The sequence below is a fragment of the Peromyscus californicus genome, unplaced genomic scaffold, assembly GCF_007827085.1.
Source record: "Peromyscus californicus insignis strain IS unplaced genomic scaffold, ASM782708v3 Scaffold_10__1_contigs__length_136768540, whole genome shotgun sequence".
Taxonomy (NCBI): domain Eukaryota; kingdom Metazoa; phylum Chordata; class Mammalia; order Rodentia; family Cricetidae; genus Peromyscus; species Peromyscus californicus.
Window position 1 is genome coordinate 4,636,680 of NW_026294391.1, and position 25,710 is coordinate 4,662,389.

The following is a 25,710-nucleotide window of genomic DNA, read 5'->3' on the forward strand; positions in this document are numbered from 1 at the left end:
CAATGCAGGTCAGTTATTTGGAAAATGTGTACAACAAAGTAGCCAATATGAAAATTTTAAGACATAAACTATTTGGGGTTAGGGCTATAGCTTACTAGTAGAACATTTCCCCAGCATTTGTAAGACTCTGAGTTCAATCATCAGCATGGCCAAAAAGAAAAGATATAGGCTATTTCCTATAGCCTCAGAATAATCCCTTTCCTTCCTTTCTGGTCAAATCTCCTGATGTCGCCCTTTCTTGTTATATTCCCTACATAGAAACAATTACTGTTCTGGTTTCTATCACTATAGATTGGATTTGTCCATTTGTTATAAAGTTCTAAGGCTTTAAAAAAATCAACTTCAAACATATCCCAGAAATATAGTTTAGTATGTTAAAATAATGTTTAACAAAATATGAAAAGCTTTCTAATGTTTGCCTATATTCTTAAGGTTAAAACTGACTATGAGTTCATATATCTGTATGCCTGGATCCATATATCTGTATGTCATAATATTTGCTTGAAATCTTTTAAAAAGTATGACAGAACAGTCTACAGAAAAAAAAAATCTTTATATTGCTTGCTTGCTTGCCTCCCAGAAATGACTACATAAAGCCTGCAATGTTTCTGACACTTTCTCCATTTGCAGATATTAGAGTTTGTGGATCCCTTTCGTCCCTATCAGTACTTTGACACTCTGAAACAGTTCCTCCAGTATGATGGGAAGGTTTTGCGTTTCTTCTGCCTGTGGGATGACTCAGCCTCACTGTTTGGGGACCGTAGAGAACTTGTCCTGCATTACTTCCTGTCTGATGGTACTGTTGAAGTCAGAGAAGTACTGCCACTTAATTCAGGCCGGGATGCCATGTCATCATTCCTTCGGAGGAGTAAGCTTCCCAAGGTAAGTATTTGACTATGTTTGTGGGCCAAGAGACTTAAGTCATTGTTTGGAATGTTGTGTGATGGCTCTGTGAAAGACAGTTACTTCATGCTACTTGGCTAAGTTAGGGTTTCTGTTGCTGTGCTAAAATACCATGACCAAAGCAACTAATGGGGGAAAGGACTTTTTTCCAGTTTAACAGTTCCACATCACAGCCCATCACTGAGAGAAGTCAGGGCAGGAACTCATGGAGGGCAGGTACCTGGAGGCAGGAGCTGATGCAGAAGTCATACAGGAGTGCTGCTTACTCAATTTGCTCCACATAGCTTGCTCAACTTACTTTCTTATATCACCCAGGATCACTTACTCAGGGGTGGTACTGCCCACAGTGAGCTGGGCCCTCCCACATCAATCATCAATCAAGGAAATGCCCTACAGACTTGCCCACAGGCCCATTTCATGGAGGCAGTTTCTCACTTGAGATTTCCTCTTCTCAGATGACTCTAGCTTGTGGCAAATTGACAAAATCAAACAAACGAATAAATAAATAAACCCTACCTCCAAGAAAAAAAAAAAAAACCAAACTAGCCAGCACACTTAGGGCAAGGAAAGGAATATATGTAAGGGAAGTAAACTGTTTTTGGTTGAATTCACAACAATCATTATTATGAAATATAGGACTCTCTTGAAATTAATTTACTGGCTTTGAGTGGGACACTACCATCCTGCATCCTACCAACCTCATGGTATTGATCAAGGTGTGAATATACACGTGTACACAAACATACATATGCAAAGAAGTGAATAACAGTTCTAAGTACAGCGACTAGTCACCAACTAGCCAGGAACCACCTCAGTAATGCCATTGGCATTTTCTTTACTATGACAAAGATTTGTCAAGTTTGTTTCCTCAAACACTTGTCAGCATTTCAGAGGGAAGTGAGCTGGCACAGCAGGAATGACATAGAGACAGACCTGGATTAGAATTGTGGATTTTTTTTTTTTTTTTTTTTTTTTTTTTGGTTTTTCGAGACAGGGTTTCTCTGTGTAGCTTTGCGCCTTTTCCTGGAACTCACTTGGTAGCCCAGGCTAGCCTCGAACTCACAGAGATCCGCCTGGCTCTGCCTCCCGAGTGCTGGGATTAAAGGCGTGCGCCACCACCGCCCGGCCTGGATTTGTTTTTTGATAGTCATGCATGGGCAAGCCAGTGAACCTCTTTGAAAACGTATTTCCACACCTTTAAAATGCAGTTAACAGAGCTTCCTTAACTAGAAGGCTTAAATGAGATGATATATTAAGAGCCACTGTCTAAGGACTCATTTATTAGTACCTATCAGGTCATGAAGAACAGAAGTTACTTTTCACAGGTCTTTGTTGCATTTTATTTCTAATTTGGATGAAATATTTAAACTTCATTCTTACTGTTTCTGAAAAGGTTACCAGGAGCACTCATTTCTTATGCAAACAACCGCTGGCCATTCAATCCTCACAGGAGGCTCTCCCAGATTCTCTGTGCCTACTGCCAGAAGTCCTGCTGTGTTGCTTCAAGGCTTGGGGGAGGTAGAGTTTGTCCCTGAGGGAGCTCTAGAATATGCACAGCAGGCCTCCAGGAGGAGCCAGGGAAATCTGTTTTTAGAATGTCTTTGAAAAATAGGTTAAATATGAAATAATGATGCACCTGACATTTGCAGTATGTCTTACCATCAGTAGCTTCATTTTATGTACTTATTCAACAAATATTTAGTGAGTTCTCTGTGCCATCTCTTGGGCTGTAATGAAAAAGAAAATGGCTTATGTCCTGTTTTGTGGAGTATAGATTCTCACTGGGGTGAGATCCAGAAGGGATGGGGATACCCTGGACACTCAAAGCAAGGAGTAAGTAACCTTGCTGAAGTGACAGAGTTAAGAAGCTGGAGTTCTGAGAACATTCAGGCTGCTAGCTGTAGCCCATTTCCTGTGCTCAGGACTGGATAACTTGCTTGTAGACAGAACAAAGAAAGGAGGCAAGGAGGCAGTCATTTTTCCTTGGAGATGTTTGCACTTAGGGGATACAAAAGATAACGGCCTGCACAACAGTTAGAGAAATATAGAAAATGGCCTCAGCCCATGGTGGATGTTTTGGTGAAGTCTAGAAAGGGAAGCAGACAATAGACTAAATGGTTCTCCATGTGTCTGGTAGTTGAATGGGGAACCAAGCAGACGGCTACTTGCAGGATGGAAGGCTGGCTGTGGTGACATATGACTACAATCCTAGCAGGTGGGAGGTAGAAGAGGAAGATCAGGAGTTCAAGGTCATCCTAAGCTACATGAGTTTGATGTCATCCTCTTCTACATGAGACCTTGTCTCAAAAACAAAGACAAAAGAAGAAAAAAAACTGAAAACCTATAGGATGGAAGTGTTTGAGGAAAAATGTATATTTATCAGGGCTGTGAAGGACATGTGGCAGCAGAACATGAGGTGGATAGACTGGCTTCTTACAGATGTTAGAATAGAGCCATACAAGGCCGATTTCTAGCATATATCCTAGGACTGCATCTATCTCTGTGTCTGGAGACATGTACCATGTTTAGGTTTTATCTTACAGTATGGCCCACCTGGAGTCTTTCAACCAGGCCAGATAACAAATCGAGCAGTCCTCAATGTGTATGGGGGCTTGTCAGAATGGCGAGCAGATGGCTACCTGTTGGATAAATACCAGGTGAGGATCCTGGGGTTTTATTACTGATTCCTATGTGACTTCTGAGAAACCTGGATGTTGGGGTGAATTGTATATTCTTGCCTTGTGAGCTAGTGAATGAAATTAAGAAATACATAAACATATGCATTCTATTGCCCTTTGTCAATAATAAGCATATTTAAATGCATATAGAAATATATGTATTGCATCTATTCTGCAAGCACTACAGTGTTAAAATAATGCTTAGATGGGCTGAGAAGATGGCTGAGTGGGGAAGGTGCTTGCTGTGCAAATGTAAAGACCTAAGTATAACACCCCCCAAGAACATATGTAAATTCAGGAATGGTAAAGTTCACCTGTAATCCCAGTACTCCTATGAGTGATATGGGAAGCTGGGGAATCCTCAGCTGCTCAAAGACTAGCTGGTCTGGCATACACAGTACCTAACATCAAAGAGATCCTGTCTCAAAGGCAGGTGAACATCAACATCCATCTTCCATACATGATCTGTGGCATGTGAACATCTATACTCAACATGAATCATACACGTGAATACACACATACATATACAGCACATATCACACACATATGTACAAAAGATAAAAAAAATTAATTCTTAGAGTTGATTTGATTTTAAAATTTATTTGTAAATGATGCAATTAAGTTATTTTTTAAAATTCTTTTCTTGGGAAAAAGCATGTAGTTCTTGGATAGATACATAGGGCCAATGCTATGTTCCTCTGTTTTATCAGCTAGGAAAAATAGAGCAAGAGTTTTACACAGACCAGGACCTGGCTATAGGTGCCACCATCAATGTGTGGGGAAGGAAAGTCCTCCTCTGTGACTGTGATGAATTTACCAAGACCTATTACAGGACAAAGTATGGAATTGGTAAGTGATACTCACGCCGGTTAGAAAATATTTTATCACTTTATGCCCTACTTAAGATTTACTTTTGTTCTTTTCATACTCCTGAAAACAGGCCTCTATGAAAAAGCTCATTGTCTCCATGTTAGAGGTGAAGAAACTGAGGCCCTTTAAGCTTGGTTGTCCAAGGCTTTGCGATAGAGAGAAAGCGCCAAGAATTAAACTTGTCTGCCTCATGCCAGGGGCTTCCGTTTCCCCTTAGAAGTCTCTTTCTCACTGTAATGCACTATATTCTAGTAGGACACTTGAACTAGAAATGTTAAATCCCTTCTCTTCATTTAATTCTTGCTTACCATAATGGATGACATTCACTTGAGTTCTCTAGGGAAATCTCTTGTGCCAGTTAGCTTTGCATTTCCTGGTGAGGCCCAGCTAGGTTTCCCATTTCTCTTTTCATGGGTATCAAGTCCATTCCAAGCAAGCAAGTTCAGTTGAGCGAAAACTAGTGATTTACTAAGTACCTACTATGTGTAGGTCAATGCAGTAGGCTAGAAGTGATGCAGAGTTATAGAAGAGGTTTATAGTCTAAAAGAGGGGATGTGGGACCGGCAGAACACTGCACCATATTATGAGAGAAGCAGGCAGAGGATATGCTATAAAATCTAATATCCAAAACCTTAAACTCCCACTTCCACCCACTTCCTAAACCTTGTCCCTACTCATGGTCCACATACCTGCTGCTGCTGGAACTGATAGGATTTGTTGACCTACCAGTTTGGAATTGTGATAGTGCCTTGTACTCTATGTAATCCTCCTTCAGTATCTTCAGGGAATTAGTTCTAGCCCTTCCTCTATACCTAACTCTGAGGGATGCCTAAGATGAAATGGTATAGCATTTGCAAAGAACCTATACAAATCCTCCTATATACTTTTATGTATTCATTCATTCATTTAATTTGAGACAGAGTCTTATCATATTGCTCAGTCTTGTATTGAACTTGGCAATACTTATACCTTAGCCTCCTAAGTAACTTGGGTAACAAACAGGTGCCTTGCTACTTTAAATCAATATTATATTACTTGTGATACCTAATTCAGTATAAATGCTATGTAAATAGTTGTTATTGTTTAAGGGAGAATGATAGGAAAAGAAACTATACCTGATCAATACTGATACAGTGGGCTGAATTAGAGCGTGTGTAGTATGTTGACCTGGAGGATTGATGTGTATTTCTGTGAACTGTGGTGTATTCACTTAAACATGCTCTCTGAGTGGTAAAATGAAGCTGAACACCTGTAGCTTCTTAAAAATAAGAAGCTTGGATATTTTGTTTCATTTTGACATGTTTTTGTCTTATTGATCTTTTGCTTGTTTTTATTTTCATTTTGTGTTTTTGTGGCGGGTATTGTTTTGTTGTTTTAGGAGAGAGGGCTACAATATAAAGTTGGGTGGGTGGGGAGGTGAGAAGGATCTGTGAGGATCTGTGAAAAAACATGATCAAAATATATTGTATGAAAAGATTTTAATTAAAAAAGCCACCCAGAAGCTTTGTGTCTAGAATGAAAGGACGCCTGCTGACCTTATGTGGTGTTTGCACTGTACAGTATTGTGTTTCCTAGGAATGTGGATTCTGAGGGAAGGTGCATAAAGCACACAAAGTGGTTAGAATGCAAAGGACTTCCGGTTTCTCTTTCAGGTTCATTAGGGGAATTTGTTCTACCACATCTGCGTGCTAGATTCATGAACATGTCTGGGTCAGACATGAGTCAACTTGGTGGCTGGTCTCTCACTTTCATGTCTAGAATTGGTTCTCTTTAGTGGACACAGCTGAACATATTTACTTCAAGGATTATAGACAATCAAATAGGAATGATCATATAGGTAGCAGCTGCTCTAGAGAAGTTTCTAGTGGATCTTAAATCACTGGGGAAAAGAATTTGCCCTTAATAAATATAGATACCTGTTTAGAATCAGTACACCTTCAATTAAGATTGAGAATTTGATGATGGCTCACTGAAAACCATTACATACACCTGAAGATTACTCTCATGAAAGGATGTGGTAGAAGATTTACGGATTACCATAACAATTCCAAAATAGTGTATGATTTCCCGAACAGAGATCCAAATTTGGCTGTTGTTCGTCAGCTTGGTTTTGAGAATATAGTATTTGTATTAGGGAAAAATGGATGCTGTAGTGAAGGGACTCGGTCACTCATCCACATCTTTTGTAGCTTCTACAGGGAATTTTATGAGATAGTGTGAATTTTCTGGTATGCCCCAAACCTAGCTGTTCTGGGTAAATGTATCAGCTTCAAATGCCTTGTAGTCCATTCCAGTTGAATCTGTCCTAGTGTTTAATTTCTTTTAGTCCATTTCCTTTGTTCCCTCTAGACTGATACTATATTATGCAATAAATGTACTTTGTGCCTTTAAAGTTAACAGTGTATTTTTAAGCAGAAAATTATGCAAATACAAATTTAGGATGCATTTCATAGTCAAGCCAACTTTTTAATACTTCTCACATGTTAAAATAATCCTGTTTAACAAATACTATTACAGAATATTTTTTGGGTTTTAATACCATACTTAATGTTACAAATGACTGTAAATTATATTCATGGTGAAATCTGGAGAAGTGGATTCACATTTTCTAATAATCTTTACATTTGCTTTTTCTGACTTTTGTAAAGTTAAATTAATATACTTCATGTTACTTAAATGTGGTTATTTCTGGCATTTAAAAAATTAGAGAAGTGATCTTTATTTTTCTTCATTAGTGACTGTGACATGTTGGTAAAAATATTTATAAGGATGAGAAACTTTTCCATGTACTTTAACAGTTAACATAAACATTAACAGGCAATTTTAATGAATAGTATTAATGTGATGGTAAGGGTGATAATTTTGTTCATAATTCATGTGGTCTTAAAAGTTGATAAGATATAATCTTATCTATTATGTTTTGCTCTTACTGAAGCCTAAACCAGAACAAAGTGCCACCAGTAACTGTGGTCCTGGAAGAAAGAAGGAAGAGGCTCTCTCTCTCTCTCTCTCTCTCTCTCTCTCTCTCTCTCTCTCTCTCTCTCTCTCTCGTGTGTGTGTGCGTGTGCGTGTGCGTGTGTGTATGTGTTCCTGTTGGTGGCTGCATATGTGTGTATGTGGTGGCAAGAGATCAATGTTGGGTCTTCCTCAATGGCTCTCTACCTTAATTTTGAGACATAGACTCTCACTGAACCTAGAATTCATCAGTTCTGCTAGACTGGCTAGCCAGTAAACCCCATCTCCCCATTGCTGATATTACAGGCACATGCTGTCATGCCTGCCTATTTTTTAAATAGATGCTGGGTATAGAATTTAGATATTCATGCTTGTGTAGCAACTTTGCCAACTGAGCCATCTCCCCAGTCCTCAGGGACCATTTCTAATACATTATTCAGCCTTAGTACTTTAGACCCTTGTCTTATGTGGTAAAGTTCCAATTAATTTTAGTGGAGAAAAAAAATGGCAGAAAAGGATTTGGCCATAACCCAAGGAAGATGTATGGATACCTTTTCTATTTGTGTAGAAGTACAGGGCTTGATAGAATTCTGAAAGACATTTGAGCCTCTGTATGCAAAGCAGTCCCCTAGAAAGATGAGATTTCGTCATTCATTTTAGGATTCCAAGGAGATGGTAACTCCATAGATATTTTGCACAGTCTTGTCCATTGTAACTCCTGCTTCAAGCAGTGTGGCCTCCTGTTGCGGGTGGCTGGCCTGCCGGAATGGAGTGCTTCACTCCCTCACTGTTGATGTTGACAAATCAGATTGGCAGGTAGAAGTCTGTTGGGCTTTCCTGTAGATGAAGAGTTTAAAATGTTCCAGGGGCTCTAGTTTGTCCTTCTTGGCACTGAAAAGACAAAGATTTGAATTTTAACTATTCTTATCTAGGAATTTATGCCTTAGGTTATTGATTAATATGATTTTACTCTTCTTTCTCCTCTCTCCTCCTTTACCCTCTCTCTTGTGTCTCCTTTCCTCGAACACTGTCTGACTGAGTTGGTACTCACTATGTAACACAAGCTGGCCCTATATTTATGGCAATCTTCCTGACTCAGCCTCCCACTACTGGGATTTACAGGCCTATACCATTATACAGAGCTTATAGGAATATTTTCTAATCACTGATTTTGGTGATTGGTAAAACCAAAGCAGTAACAGAATCATTCATTCTCAATGGTTTTGAGTACTTACATTGAGACTAAGGTTGAAGACAATTTTAAAGCACCTTTCATTTTCTATGATCAATTCAGGCTATCTCTGAACTCTCAGGACTAGAAGAAGGGGGGCATGGCAGAGGACAAGTCAGTGATCACTTGAGGAAACTGTAGCAGCAGACATAGGACTGGTTAATGGCTTACCGGGTGGCCATGTTGGACTTCCTAGGTTTACTTACTTCATTCCCCCTATAGACTTAGTAAGGATGGTTGGAGAATAGAACTTTGAGTTCTGACTGTATAATTGTTTAACCTAGATATTGACAACAAGCAGAGGTGGATTTCCTTTGAAGCTAAGGACGGTTGCTTAGTTTTCAAAGTTCTTCCTTTATAGGGGTCCTAGTCCAAAGCCCAGGCCTAATTTTGTCTTAATAATCTGGCATTCTTTGGCTTGAAGATTTTTTTTCAAAATTATGTAAGCTTCCAATTTCCTAAAGTCTGGGTTATTAGATCATAGGAGATAAACTTTTGAGGTATTTAGTGTCTTTCCCCAATAATGCTTCCACCTGAGACAGCATGGAGAACCATTAGACTCCATTTTTATATACAATCTCTCGGAAGTTTGTTTGAATCTATTCAGTCATGGATAAAAAAGGCATTCAATTCATATGTACAAGTCATTTGGAATGTGAGGAATCAAAGTATTTAGAAGACATGAGTGTTTCGGTGTCTACCCAAATATCAGTTATAGAACATATTTGGGAAGATGCTTATACAAAAGTGTGTGCCTTTTCATTTGCTCAACATTTCTGAAATAAGCAGGGTAGATGGGGTGATAAAAACCCAATGACAACCAACTTCTCATTCATGTATGTTTCTGTGGCTTTGTGAACCTATGTGAGCTACCAAGTAGATATGATTTAAAGTTGAATCTTGATCCAGAGTTTCCAAAAAGGGTCTATATGATGTTATAAAAGTCAAGGGTGGTGAAGTGGAACAATTCTCATTTTTTTATACACTAGATGGCACTGTGGGTGCAGAGGAAAGCTCTAAATTGGTTCTTTTGTTACTTGAATCTGTTGCAAAAATTAGGTAGTTGAGAAAACAACACCATGTTTTAAGACTTGTAATGAAGACTATAGAATATATTCTTAGTGACTTTATGCTTAAGAATCAAAATTTTTGGTTAGTGTACTCAGATTAGTGTGTAGTGCAATCTTTTGGTCAGTGCACTCTGACTAGTAGGTAGAGTTGTATGTATATGCCCCCTGTTGGAAGAAACTGCTCAGGCCCCAATTTTCTAATTACATAAAGCTTTCCTGCTATTTCCATGGTGCTTGCCCTGGAACAAAGGTAGCAAACAGTGGTGTTTTTTATGTAATGGTGAGCAAGGATAGAGTCTACTGCAGTTCAAACTTGAAGATTTGCGCTTTTCTCTTATTACTGAAATGTCTCTTTAATCACAAAATGAACATTAGGAAAGGTTCATGAGATTCTCTATAAGGACACACTGGTTGTATCTTTTCACTGAGCCAGTGAGAAATAGTTGATGGCAATTCCTTTGTCAACATGTCTGCTGTGAGCAGTTTCCGTTAAGATGGAACAATACTCTTCTGGGGATTGTGCCTCAGGAAATTTCACACAAACCAGCTAGGAAATCTAAGAAAAATTGAAAGCTGAAAAATGTTTTGAAATCAGAATTACAATTGGCTTCATACCTTTAGCCTTTTGATCAATTAACAAATCCACTTAAATTTTTAGAATTTTAGATGACAAATTGGTGTCTTTTTTTTTTCTAATGGTGGTATGTACCAAAATCTGGATTCTTTCTTCTATTAGAAGTTTGACCATGGAAAAGGAAATATTACATTTGTAGAACTCTTTTTGTTCACAACTGAAATACCTATCAAGCTTAGGGAAGAAAGAAAAACAAAGATAGTAGTCTGTTTTATTTTTGTTTTGAGAAATGTTCTAGAATCTCCTTTGCCATTTGTAGTGGGCCAAACACAGTGACTTGGATAGATTGGGTCAGTATGTTATTTGTTCTAGAAAGCACACTTGCTTCTTAGAGATGACACAGCCCCATAATGATTACCTAAGAGATATTATAAGCTTGCCCTAGTCTTTCCTTTTTTACACATGATAAGTAAAAAATAAAGTCAACAGTATTGACCATGTCACATTCCATTTGAGAGTGTAGGCGGTGGGGTATCCTTAACTGCATTTTTGCTTCATTACAACTATAGTTGCAGTCTTATCTTGAGCAATAACATGAGTGACCTTGAACAGTGGCTGGTGACAGGAAGGGGATTTTATTTTTCTATTTGTTTTTTAATAGACAGTGAAGTACAGTGTCTTAGAGTTGAATTGGAGGCAAAAAAGAGGACTTAAAAAGTGGATCCAAGGAGGAGGAACTCGCCAATGGGTAAAGTTAAAAGGGAAGCAGTCAGGAGTCAGTCCTATTTGGAAAATAATTTTTATTAGTGAGTGTTGACTGAAGATAAGAGAGGGTCAAATTACAGGTTAAAATATGGAATTGATGGCATAAAGTTTCAAGTTTGAATTTTTATATCATTGGAAAAATCAAGAGAAGAGCAAAATAATATTCAGAAATGGGGGTGTGAGGTTATTTGACAAAGATTTCTGCTTTTTTTTCTTTTGAACCAATGACTATTAAGTGAGCTCTGTGGTTTTTATAAACATGATTGAAACCTACTCTCATAGGATTTTACCATGTTTTGTTTGAAAGAGTTTAAAATAGTGTACAAAATCTTCATGTTCATCTTGAAATAATAACAGACCTTTAAAAACAACCATAACCAGGGCAAAAAAATATTGATGTTTTGTTTGCCTGTGTTTTGTTATAGATAATTTTACCGCCATTTCATGCAAGCCGCCTCCTCTTCCAAAAATAGAAAGGAAGTACCCACCTTACACTGGCTTTGGGTCTGAAGAGGATTCTTTCCGCTCCTGCGTGGGACTCAAGCCCACACCCCATCGGAGGAACTTCAAAAAATTCATGGAACTAGACAGGTGCCTGAGGGGACCTTGATTATAGTCCTGGCTTTCCCAAAGATGTTTAGAATTTATGACATAACCCTGTCACACAGCTCATTTGATTTTGAGCCCAGGGACATGTTACTGTAGCTTTCCAATGAGGTTGATGAATGCACAGGTATTGACAGCTTCTTCCTGGAGTTCATATTTTAATGTGTTATTTGGAGACATCTAAAGTCATATCACCCCCTGCCTGATGTCTTTCCATATCTATCTGTCTTTCTCTCTCTTGAGGAAATAATGTAGAAGAGGAGTCAGCAGATTTCGAAGGTCAGAGAGTACATGACTTTGGGTTTGTGGGCCATACAGCCTCCATCACAGGCACTCAGATATGACATTATAGCATGAAAGCTACATGGACAGAATGTAAACACATGTGTAACTGTGTTCCAATAAAACATTTTATGGACATTGACATCTGAATTGCATAAAACATTAACATATCACAATGTATTATTCTGATATTTTTCTTTTCAACCACATAAAAGTGTACAAACAACGTTTAGCTCGAAGGCTTACAAACACAGGTGGCCAGCTGGATCTGTCTCACAGACTATGGTTTGCCAACCCCTGATACAGAGATTTCAGTGATTTGTTAGTGTTTTTCAACATGTAATTTTAGAAAATTCATGTTGCTTTGACTTGAGAGGTTTGGTTTGAGTTCAGTAGGAATAGACTGCTTATATTGCTGACTATAATTTCAAAAGATAGATTTTCCAAAGTATCCCTAATACACATGAGGCACAAGCTGCTCCTGAATTATTCATGTAGAATATGAGCACTGCACTAGTTATGTCTACCTTTTGGTTCTTCAGGATGAGCAGGCCTTGGAGAAAAAAGTCAGGGAAAAATTGTGGAGAAATGTTGCAGATGCTTGAATAGGATATAAGTTAAAAATTGTGGCTTTGTGTGAGGGAGATAATGGGTTGGGAGATTCTGGGAGAAAAATGACAAAGGGAACATGTCTTAAGATTTGAAGAAGAAAAAGCACCTGGAATTTAGTCAAACTGAATGAGATCCCATGCTGTTGTCAAAATTTGAAAGAAAGAGAATAAAATGTTATGCTATATCTATAAAAATGGTTTAACTGTCTGGCTGTAAATTGTATGGAATGTGGGAAGGTATGCCTTTGCTGTGATATGATGTCATTTGTTTTTCAAGAAATTACTGTTTATTTTTAAGAACTTTAGAGTTTTATTTAAATTTCAAACTCTACTTCTCAAAGTGTGGTTCCCATACTTGGTAGAATGTTAACTCTTGTGCTTACTTCTGGATGGAGTGAGAAAGAAATGTTGGGGTGGGGCCCAACAATCTCTTTACACAGGCACCCTGGGGGATCCTGAGGCGCATCACTGTTTGAGAATCAACTGATTTTTACACATAAGAGGGACATCAACATGTCCATGTTCTCTTGTTGGTAACATTATTATGGCTAGGATCCAGGGTAGACTTTGATGCACTTTTTTCAGTAACTACTGTTTTTAAGGGCAGCCACCTGGAGGATATGGAAGAGAAGAATAACCCTATTATAAAAGAACAGGGAAGTTTTCTTATAACTAAATAATATGAAATATTATCTAGAGAGAGTGTTGCTTCTAAACCCAGGTAAAAATAGTTCTTTGTGGATAGTTCACTTAGTTTCTGTCTGCCCTGTAAAACTGCCCTGAGGACCCTAACTACAGATAGGATTGTACATGTAAGTCATACTTTAGTGGGTTGGAGAATGGGGATATAGGCACAAATGTCTCTAATTTCATTTCTTTTTGTCCAGTGCTTGTTTTGTGTCAGGAATATACTTCCTTCAAGCTCCTCCTACACAATGACCTTGTTTCCATGGTAACTGGCACAAACTGGCTGAACAGGACTGAAGTACTTTGTTGTCTTTGTAGACACAATACTCTGCTGATCATACTTCTAATAATAATAGCACTAGTGATAAGAAGTAGTTAGTAGTTTGCTTTGAATTAACTACTTTATAAAATCTGATATCATCTAATCTTTAAAGCAGCCTTAGAAGACAACAGATGATATTCTTACACTTATTTTTCAAGTGAGGAAAACAAGACTCTAAGAAGCTCTGCAGCTTGTCCAAACTCACAGCTAATTTTTAGTTAAACTAGGGAGTGAATCCAGGGAAATTTCATTTCTGGAGTTTACCTTCCTTGCCATAGAATCTGTACTTACCACATGACTTGGAGATTACTCACATATGTAATTTCTGGGCTCCCCCAGACTAAGAGTTCCTTGGAGTAAGAGACTGGTTTTATTGTTTACCTGAGAGTTAGAAAAATGCCAGCAAATGTTTCATCCAATGAGAAAAGGTGTAGATAAATAAGTACAGTGGTTGAAAAAATGTTTGCTAGTCTTGTTCTTTTTAAAAAATTATGTCTATTGTATAAGTGTTTTGTCTGCATGTATGTATGTCCACCATATTCATGCATGGTGCTTCTGGAGGTCAGAGGAGGCCATCAGATCTTCTGGAACTGAAGTTATGGGTGGTTGTGAGCTGCTATGTGGGTGCTGGGAACTGAACTTGGGTCCTCTTCCAAAGCAACAAGTGCCCTTAATTGCTTAGTTATCTCTCTAGCCCCACTAATCCAGTTTTTAATGATGGATCAAAATAAAAGGAGCAGATAGCTTCTTAACAGGAAAGTTATCATCTCATACTTCTGCTATTCTAACCATATATATTCCAAAAAGTTATGGTTTTTAATATTAATATTAATCTTTCACTGGTTTCAGGTCTTGTCCATCTTTTGTTGCCACCAACCCCCCTTATTTTTTTCTACCATTATCTAAAATAAGGTCTTCATATGCTTTTCAATATGAAGACTTACTTATCTCTAGAGCAGTGGTCCTCAAACTGTGGGTCGACCCCTTTGGAGTTGAACAACCCTTTTATAGGGTTCACCTAAGACCATTGGAAAACACATTGCCATTCATACCAGTAGCAAAATGATTGTTATGAAGTAGCAATGAAAATCATTATATGGTTGGGGATCACCACAACATGAGGAACTATATTGAAGGGTCATAGTAGTTGGAAGGTTGAGAACTATTTCTCTAGAGCTTTTGTTCTTGTTTGTTTGTTGATCTTTTTAAGGTTCTTTGTTATAGGTGAACTTGGGGTAGGGTGGTCAACAAATACGTCCCAAGGACCTGCTGTGTGACAGGCATTTACTTAGGTGTTTGTGATATATCAATGAAAAAAGCAGCCATATAAGCCCACTTTCTCTCATAAAACTTCATTCTCATTGAGGGAGATATGCCAGAAAGTAAAGGTACTCAAGTATATCAAATAGTATATAGAATGTGTTAAGTATCACATTAAAAAAAGAAAACATTAATTTTCCATGCGAAGGATCTAGGAGTATATGAATGATGACTGTCCCTAGTTGCAATTTTCAGTGGTGCTCTGATAGACCTTTCTGAGGCAAAGAGACATAGTCCAAGCAGAAGGTAGAGTCAGTGTAAACGCGCTGAACAATGCATATGCATGGAGTATGTAGAAACTCTCCAGGAGACCAACGTGAATAGAGAAGATGAGGAAAGGGCAGAATGTACCTCATAAACACGAGGTAAAAGTAACAAAATGTGGGATCATATAAGGTTTTGCAGGCAATCATAAGGACTCTTGATATTTAGAAAGATAAGGAAGAAGCATTAGGAGATTTGACTAGAGAAATGACTTGATTGGCCTATTGGAAGAATCTTTCCTATGCAGTGTTAAGAATGGACTATACAAAGATGGTAGTAGATTGAAGACAACCTATGAGATTGCTTTAATAGTCCAACAGAAAAGTTATCACATCTGCATGAATACTATTGGAGGGATGAAATGAAATGGCAGATTCTGAACATGTTTTGAATGTAGAGCTAATAGGATTTCCTGACAGATTAGATATGAGGTGTGAAAGAAGAGCTACAGATGTCTTGATGTTTAGACCTGAGTAATTGGAATGATGCCATAGGTAGAATGGGTTTGGGGGCAAGAACACAAGTTCAGTTTTAGAACAAGTTGAGATGGCAATTAGATACCAAGTGAAGATGGGTATGGTATGTATTGAGGGTATTCAGGAGGCAGGTCTAAGCTGGAGATGTAAATTTTGAAGTCATCAGGATGTAGTTAGCATTTTTGTTCATGATGCCAAATTGTACTCAAGCTTTCAGACTATGTTAGATCACCAAGGATGAATGGATGTCAAGAAGTACATGAATAAACCTTGGGACATCCCAAATTAAGCATTTGGAGAAAAGAGAAGGAACCACTGAAGGAGGATGACATGGAACAAACAAAGAGATAGGAATGACATGAAGCTAAGAAAATGCATAATGCTTTGAGTCAAGTGATCGAGATTGTCATAGAAGTTGCTGATTAGTAAAATTAGATGCAAAAAATGACTAAGAACTGGATTTGGCATTGTGGAGATGATTGTTAACTTTTGTAAGAGCAGTTTAGCTAACACAACCCTTTACCAATAGAAATGGATTTAAATGAAATGAGAAGGGGCAGGGGATATGACTTACTGGCATACTTCAGGCCTTGGGTGCCATCCCCAGCATGGGCAAGACAGCAGGAAAGGGACAGTGGGGAGAATTCAATTCAGTGAAGATAGGTAACATTGGACTGTATGTCTAAAACATTAAGACATGCATCCTAAATCTAGGAATTTATAATTTGTTTTGGGACAATGGGAATAAACACATATTAACGCAACCAGCCAAGAGTACAAGACTGTATAGTGCTAAATTGCTAAATGTGACATCATGGTTGATGCAAGCGATATGAGTAGTTGATCACTTGGGAGGACAGAGACTGTGATCAAAAGTTTTCAGGCATTTGATAATTGGCTTATATGAAGGAAATATTTTAACATATTTAGAGCTTTCTTACAATTTCCTCTGGGGACTATCTTGTCAGACTCCCCTGGTAGCACATTAATAATGCAGTTTTCTGCAAATATAAGCTCACTTGTGAGTTCGTATCTCTAGTGGTGAGATTATGGATTATGCATATGTAATAAGTTTTCCGGGTGACTTTTATGTACATCAGACTTCATGAATGACTCAATTTTATTGAGTAGATTTATGTTACCAATTGATGAGATATCCAGAATACTAGAATTAAGGGGGGTGGAAATGAGTGGCATATTCAAATATTCACAGTAAACACTTATAAACTTAAGTCCTAGGAAGTTAAATTTAAAATAGTATTCATTTGGACATAGATTAGAACTCATTCAATTGTTTATTGATGTTTTAGACTCATAAAGATATATGAGTCTTTTAGAAGAGGGGGCTGTTAAATATTTCTTACTTGTGAGTTCAATTAGGTACCAGAGAAGGTAACTGATATAGTATAACTGGCCCAAATAGTTTATAAGGTCCATCTGAAGCTTTGGAACTAGGCACTTTGGAAAATCCAAATTGTGACCCCACTGGTGGTTTTGCCCAGGCTGTCTGGGATGAGCTTTACAAACTATTGTGCTCTATCTCACACAAGGCCTCAAGTTGGCAATCTTGCCACTGTACTTTCCTGGGCCACCTTCCTATACAGTTCAAGAAGGGGCAGAAGAGCATGTTATGCCTTTGCAAATTAGAAATACTTTGTTGTGGTTTGTATCACTGTGAACACAAAGAATGGATTTCAGGATAGGAGAATCTGAAAGTGATAGGAAAGTGATGAAGGGAATGGATACTTGTAAGGGTAATGCTTTTGATTATCAGAGACCTCCCCAAGGGCTTACTTTTTGTTGAAGGGATGACTTTCACTGGCTAGTAACTGCAGCTGTATTTTTTTTACTGAGAGACCATGAGTTACTTAGTTCACTGCTCATGCAACCAACTTTGGGAACTATTTCTTTTATTTTTAAGATAGGGTCTTATTGTGTAGCGCAGGCAGGCTTTAGACTCATGAACTCAGCCTCCCCAGTGCTGGGGCTACAGGTGTGTGTTACCATTGCTTACCTGAGAAAATTTTTAAATTTTATTTCATTCCATCTTTACTCACCTATTCATTCACATAGTTCTAAGTTTATCTTTATGGGTGTAATTTTCTGAAAACATTTAGTATAATATAATATAAAAATGTTATAGCAGATAATGTTTAAAATAAGACAGCATTTCCCTTTGAAAACAGACATGTAATGACTACATACAATACAAATAGTAAGTACATTAAAATGGAGACACAGTCATGATGTTTATGAAGGGGAAAAGTTAATGTTTTCCTTTAAAGGAGTTGAGAATGATCCTAGAGAGATGGAGTGATAGAGAGGGGCATATGTGAGCTGCAAGGCAGAAAAGTCCTGGACTTGAGACAGGTGTCCCAGGAGCCCAGTAGAGTATGTCATCTGGATTGCCTTAGGCCAATGTTTATGCCTCTACCTGCTGTGGTATGTCTTTCTGTATGCTGTGAATATGTGTTGCTCTAATTGGTTGATAAATAAAGCCATTTGGCCTATGGCAAGTCAGATTATAGCTAGGTGGGAAATTGAAGAGGGAGACAGGAAAAAGAAAAGAGAGGGGAGAGAGATGCGATCCCGCCATTCAGGGAGCAGCATGTAATGGCACACAGGTAAAGCCACAGAACACGTGGTGACATATAGACTAATAGAAATGGAATAAGTTTAGTTATAAGAGCTAGCTAGCAAAAAGCTTGAGCCATAGGCCATGGCCATACAGTTTGTAATTAATATAAGCCTCTGTGTGTTTATTTGGGTCTGAGCAGCTGTGGGACCGGGCGGGACACAGGAAAATTTCCAGCTACATCTACCTGACAGAATTACTGTGATTGTTGACCAGCTTCATGATCAGAGAACAGCTGATTAATTCACCTGCTTTGAGCAGGTGGTTATGAATTTTTTTGGTTGTGTACACGTTCATGAGGGTTCTTGTCTGTGTGCGTGCACATAGAGGCCAGAGATCAACCTTGGTGCTTTCCAGGAGCCACCTAGCTTGTTTTTTAAGATAGGGTCTCTCATTGGCCTAAGGATTAGGCTCAGTTGGCTGACCAGTGTGCCCCAAAGAACTGCCTGTCTCTCCCTTCCAATGCTGGGGTCTCAAGCATGTGCCACCAGGCCTAGTTTTCAGTATATTTCTCAGACATAATAAAGAACAGAAAAGATTTTAATCTACTGAGAAAAATCCTTTAGTGTTTAGATAAGATGTGTAGACTGTTTAGAAAGGCATAAACTTCTATATTAAAGCCATGGCACACCTTTTGCAATATATATGATGTATAGAGGATTACTTGTATAATGCTCTTACTCTCATGTCTCTTATTTTTAGCTATGGAAACATAAGTAACACACTCCGGTATTTTGCAAAACTAGTCACAGACAAATGTGCTGATGCAGACAGGATGTTCATTATTGCGTTTTATCTCGGTGATGACACAATTTCAGTATTTGAACCTATAGAGAGGAATTCAGGTAAGAGACTTACCTTACTCAGCATTTTCTCAGAACACTCAGCTGCCTTTTTCTTTTGAAATTAGGGAATATAATCTGATTTGATTGCCTAGAAGATCTGTGATGATGATTTTCTAACCAATAAATTTCTTCTTACAACAATGTCTTAAACATGAACCCAAATATATAAAACGATAAACAAAGAACAGCTGTGGTCAGTTACCCAGGGGAAATCCCCTATCATTTCTTTTTCTGAGGTACTCTTACGGAACCTCGGGGCTTCAAAGTCATGGTTTGACTGCCACCAGTCACATTCACAGCCAGAGAGCCAAGAGAGTGTTCCATTGTCCCACTTACAAAATCTTTGCCTGGTTAAGAAAAGAATACAAGATATACAAATTTAATCTTCAGAATCCATCTTTCTGTGGTACTTCTGTTTGTTCTGGCTATTGCCAAAGGTCCTGCCCCCAGGCCTGTAGAATGTTCTCCAGTCTGTTGATTTCATGGCTATTGCTGACGACAGTCATTGACTTACAAATTTGGAAATGTAGGGCTCTGTTCTTTGTTTCAACATGTTTACAACTTTTATCTGTGCTGAAGACATATGTTTGAGAAGAATAACCAGCTCAACTGGCTCTTTCAGAAAAAAAATAAGTAAAAACTTTGCTTTGTACCATTTGCCAATTTACATGTTGTGAGTATCCTGATCAAGGCCTGTAGATGTAACCAACCGTCTTATTAAATAAGAAACACAGAGCCGATTAAGAAAAGAAAGCCAAGAGGTCAGAGCTAAGAGCCTCACCCTTTCTGCTTCAGCGATCCTCTTCAGCCAAGAGAGCTCTCCAAAAGGGACCTACTTCCTGTGTGTTTGTCTTTATAGTCTTTCTGTTCTGCCTTCTCATTGGTTGTAAACCCAAACACATGACTGCGTCATCACTGCCTGTCTGTAGAGACTTCCAGGTCTTCTATGGTTGGGATTGATATTAAAGGCGTGTGTCTCCAATGCTGGCTGTATCCTTTTACACACAGAGATCTACCTAGCTCTGTCTACCAAGTGCTGGGATTAAAGGCATGCACCACCACCCCACCGCCACGCTCTTGCTATGGCTCTAATAGCTCTGACCCCCAGGCAACTTTATTTATTAACATACAATTAAAATCACATTTCAGTACAAGTAAAATGCCACCATATTTCCCCTTTTCTATTTTAATAAAAAGAAAAAAGAAAAAGGTTATAACTAACAAAAGAAAAACTATATACAAAAGTACAATAACTATATACAATATATACAAGTAATGAATATCTAAACAATGTCTAGTCCATTTGTATTTGACAAATTCAGAGAAAATAATTTCATTATCTATCCTATTTTGGTAAGTCCAAAATGTATCTAATTCACTTTCTATCCTAATTAATCTTCAACTATAACTAACTAACCTTCAACTATAACTAACTAATCTTCAACTCCCTCAGAGACCCAAGAAGGAAATATTAGCTAACAAAAATAAAAACAGGAAGTGCATGCAAGCAACTTCCAAAAAATTTGTGAGTTGACAGAAACAGCCAGCTGCCTGGACAGTCACGTGAGGTTTCTCCGCAGTGCTGGGGCATCATCTTCAGCCTATAGGCTTAGCGTATCTGACAGACTCATTTGTGAAGTAGGATGTACACAAGGTCAACAGTTCAACCTCATGTTGGGTGAGAGCAGTCCATGTACCAGAAACACCTGAATTCCACTAGTGTCATGTCATGATTCAGGATTTTAAATTCTGGAAACTGTTGATGGTTTTTTAATTCAGCTGTCCATTCTTCTTGGCTGTGTATATATGGCTTCATCTCAGCATCCTGTTCTTCTCCACATCCCTCTATCAAATGCCAGTCTACTATGGAGAGGCGTGAGCTTAGTTACTCTTCAAGAATAACTGTTTCAGCTGCTGTTCCACTGCACATCAGAAGCCATCGGCCCACTGCCTGTTCAGCTGCCTTTGAAGAAAATGGCACTGTACCTTTTCCAGGTTGTGAAGGCCACTTCAGGGATGGTGCCATATCGTCCTGGCCTCAGAAGATGCCTTTTGATAAAGCCATAACCACACTTGTTTTGGCAAGAATCAGTAGTCCTTTGTTTCATGTCCTGTCTGTCCATTTTGTCAGCAGTTGATTTGAGGATACTTTGTTGTCCAGTGGCTAGCTTTTGCCACAATGAAATTTAACTCCATATGCAGTTTCTTCAATGCCCATATTTTCTCTGAAGTAGATTGGTACTGCCAGGAGCCGACATGTCTCAAAAAAGAAAAATTTTCTAAGTTATTAAAACATTTTAAATGCCATATTCTGTAGATCTCTGAAGGGTTTGAAGATGACCTGTCTATCTAAAATATATCTGCTCAATTTTTTAAAACATATCTAATATGACTACAAGTTCTATTGTAATGTCTAACTACTAACTTTCATTTCTTTATATCCTAATAGTTGTTAATAATAACATTCAAGGATCAGAAAATTGCATTGTTAAATGAACGGTATAAGTACAATTAGAAATATAGATGTAACATTTTCTAACAATATCAATTTCGATATATATAATTTGTATACAATATAAAGCAATCCAATCCAATGTAAAGTATTTAAAACTAGTAATTGTCTTTTTCTTTTCTTTTCTTTCTCTTTTTTTAAACAAGAACCTTAAATCTAGTCTCCTTTGCTTAACCTTTTTCCTAACCCTTGACAACAACTTGTAACCAACCTCCCTAAACAATAAAAATTATCCCAGACCCAAAACCCATTAAAAAGACCAAAAAACCACCCGCCCCACACCATCTCTTTGGGAATGTGGGCATCGTATTCTTAAAATTCCTTTCTGCTGGGTATGGGCGAAGTTATCTTTATCCTGAAAGAAAAATTGTAGGTTAATTGTCAAATTCTAGGAAAGGTAACTATATCCTTCATTATCCAGTCTGTGTATAATGCCAAAGTTCAGGGTTTATCTCAAGTCCTTATTCAAGTAGTCTTTGAGACTGGATCATCTCAGCTAGTCATCTCAAAATTGCTCTGAGCACCTTGTAGTTCAAAGCTGATCTGTAGATGATGTTTGTCAGCTTAGTGATATTATTATTGTTTAAAAAAACCAACAAGTTTTTTAAAAATGGCATGCAAAATTCTAAAAATGTAACAGTCAGGTCATATACTCAAGCTTCCTTAGTCATTTAGCATGCTGATGAATAATGAATTATTTGTAGAGCTAAGTCAGGCCCCAGTATGATTTGAATAATAGAAAAATCTTAAAGGATGAGCATATGACATGTTCTGAATGTTCACAGATATCAATTTTGTACACTTAGAAAAGTAATGATGGGGCCAAGCAAATTGCATTTGTAAAATAGAAGGCTTACAAATTATGACCATCACTGAGGACTTACTATCATCCCTAAGTTTCACAATAGGTTAGGTCCTTTAAAAAGAGGCAAATTCAGAGACAGGGTTAATGTGGAAGAGATTTATTTAAACAACAACAACAAAAACAAATAAAACATCAACAACAAAATATGGAAGGAACCAGAGGAAGCCCAGAGAACTATCAGACTGCAGTGGGTTCTCTCTCTCTCCCACTTCCTCCCACCCCACCCCTCCTCCAATCTCCTCTCTTCTTGTCGCTTTCTCCATAGTCTCACTATATAGCTCAGGCAAGGACTAAAACTCATTATCTCCTGCTTCAGCCCCCCGAGTGTTAGAATTATGACTAATACCACACGGGTCTATCATACTTTCTAACTCCTATGAAGGACAGAGGAAAGGGAGAAAGTAGTAGGTAAACACCTATGGCTGATTCCATAACTTGGCCACTGTGATGTACCCAAGTACACAGGCATCTTTGTAGTAATCTGCCTTTGAGCCTTGTAGATCTATACTCAGGCCTGTTATACACCTAGATGATGTGCAAGTTCTATTTTTAATTTCTTGAGGAATTATCTTATAATTTCTACAGTTGTTACACTAATTTACATTCTCTCCAACAGTGTTTAAGAGTTACTCGAGAAAAATGTTGTTTCTTTGCCCACTGCCCTATTCTTCCCTCCCACAGTGTGCAACATGACTTTACAGATAATTTGTACCGTCTGTGTTGGAAGAGAAAGTAACTAAAGGCAAGTTGTGGTTCTTCTAAGAATGAAGCAACCCATGGACTCTTCTTTTCCATGTTGCTTTAGGGAACACTGGTGGGATGTTCTTGAAAAGAAGTCGTGTGAAAAAGCCTGGTCAAGAAGTCTTTAAAAGTGAATTTTCAGAATACATCAAGGCTGAGGAGCTCTATGTTGGAACCACAGTGAATATAAATGGCTACCTGTTTATTCTGCTTAATGCTGATGAGTACACCTTGAGGTACATGGAGAATAACACAGACAAGGTGAATACATTGTATACTTTTTGGCTCTCCTCCTTCGGCAGTGTGTGTTTCCCTTCCTCTGGAGTATTTTCTTCTACATCTTGCCACTGGTTTACATTGCACATTCACACATGTGGGCATGAATAATGGATCTGTTCGACTTGGCCACAGGTCCCATCACAGAGGCCCAGCCCTTGTCTCCTCTATTTACATGCTTAGCTCTCCACTGCCCAGCATCACAGATTCCAGACACCAGCGGGAGGCAGGCCTAGGGCTGAATCAAGTTTCCTGGGTTATTTTGCTGACACCAACAATGTTTTTAGAAGGCAGTGCAATAACTAGAGGAAAGGAAGAAAATCTGATGGCAGATACTGTGCTATCCCAATTAATTGACACAGGGGAGTCAAGGAGGCTATGACTAGAACAGACAAAAACCCCAGGGGAACTGAGTAGTTGCTGAGGTTGCTGGTTCCCTTAACAGTGACACCTGAGGCTGAAATTAGAATTGAAGGAGTAATTTGCTGCAGTGAGCTCAGAGAAGTGTCTTCTTCTTGTTATGTTTTATTTCTTGAATTAATTTTAATTTTTTGAGACATGTCTAGCCAGATAGCCCAGGGTGGCTTTGAACTCACTGTCCTCATGCCTTTCTCTTCCCCGAGTGTTGAGATTACAGGTATGTACACACCCAGCCACAATTTCTTTGTTTAATTGAAATACTGCAATGGCAAATGATTACTGTTACTAAAAGTGTTACGCTGATAATATTGTTCAATAAAAATACCATGGGTAAGAATCTCAGGCTTTAAAAGTAGACTTATTCAGCATATAAACTATTTGTACTTGAAGCTCATTGCTTGTAATTTTTAAAAAAATCAGTCTGGAAAAATTTATTTTAAAGTTCTTTTAATAATTATGCACTATTTATACTCACACAGTGAATGCTTTATCTCATTTATAAAGAAAATGCTCGAAGTTAAATTGCTAGGTGTCAAGACAGAGTTAGACCTCCAACAGGTGTATTAGAGGAAAGACCTCTGTGGGATGAAAGGAGAAGGATCAAGAAGACACAGGTAATGCCTGCTACCATCAGAGTGCTGTGCAGGTCAGGTCTGATCCCTGTGAAATGAGAAGGCAAGGAAGGGGCGCTGGCTAGGAAGAGCTTTAGTTAGTACAGGGCTGGAGAGATGGCTCAGAGGTTAAGAGCACTGGCTGCTCTTCCAGAGGGCCTGAGCTCAATTCCCACATGGTGGCTCATAGCCATCTTTAATGAGATCTGATGCCCTCTTCCTACACGCAGGCATACATGCAGGCAGAACACTGTAAACATAATAAATAAATAAATCTTTTAAAAAAGCCCCAAAACTAGTTAGTACAGTTTGGAGAAAGGCTTAGCCAGGGAGATGGGGACCCTAGAACAGCCTGCTTATCAGAGAAGTTCAGAGTCATACAGAAGTGACAGTTGAAGGCTGGTGGTTCTCAGTGCTCTTCTCAGTATCTCTCCTGAGTGTCACAGCTTGCATAGTTACTCTACCACCTCTCCATTTATAGTTTTAGAAATCTAGGTTATTCTAAAACTACAAACCTATACTATATGACAACTCTAAACTCAGGTGAGAAATGTGATAATTAAGCAGTTAGATTTCTGGAGACCCTCAGGCCTGGGTTGGAAACTGGGCTCCACAGTAATAGATGGCAGGCTTTTTAGTTATGTATGATCTGTGAGATTCAGTCTCCTAGTCTTTGAAATAAGAGTAACAATAGTGCTTGTTTGATAAAGTTGCTGCAGATATTAAATGTGATAATTTGTGTGAAGGCCTTAGCCCTATAGGACCCATGGTCAATGTAGCTGTTATAAACCAAGGTTCTTGTTCTGAACAGAACCTCCATCTTAACATAAAACATACCGTTCTTAACTTAGAATTGCTTGGCATGGTATTTTGACTTCACTGTCATGCAAAAGTGATGTGCTTTCTAATAGAAACTAAAATTCTGAGTTTTGATCCCCTTCCAGCCCAGGCTAGTAAGTACTGTGTAGTTCAATCTTCTTACATGATATTGGGCATCAGCAGTGAGCTGCAGACCTCAATATGCACTGTGATCATGAAGAGAAATACTCTCCAGTGTGTTGTATTGCTAAGCTTGAAATGTTCTATAAGTTAGTAGAAATTGGCACAGTTTCAACTTACGTGGGTTTATTAACACACAAATCACTGTAAATTGAGGATTATCTGTGTACTGTGTATATTAAACCATGCAGG

At 38.3% G+C, this 25,710-nt stretch overlaps 1 protein-coding gene across 3 annotated transcripts in view; it reads left to right on the top strand.

Moving 5' to 3' along the window:
- Nucleotides 1-25,710, top strand: part of Efhc2 (EF-hand domain containing 2) — a 268,118-nt gene that overhangs the window by 175,761 nt on the left and 66,647 nt on the right. For all 3 annotated transcript variants that reach the window (XM_052736180.1, XM_052736023.1, XM_052736093.1), the window contains 6 exons: nucleotides 631-882; nucleotides 3,447-3,560; nucleotides 4,292-4,430; nucleotides 11,472-11,637; nucleotides 18,952-19,094; nucleotides 23,277-23,473. In XM_052736180.1, coding sequence (XP_052592140.1) covers nucleotides 631-882; nucleotides 3,447-3,560; nucleotides 4,292-4,430; nucleotides 11,472-11,637; nucleotides 18,952-19,094; nucleotides 23,277-23,473 — 1,011 coding nt within the window. The remainder of the gene's footprint in view (nucleotides 1-630; nucleotides 883-3,446; nucleotides 3,561-4,291; nucleotides 4,431-11,471; nucleotides 11,638-18,951; nucleotides 19,095-23,276; nucleotides 23,474-25,710) is intronic.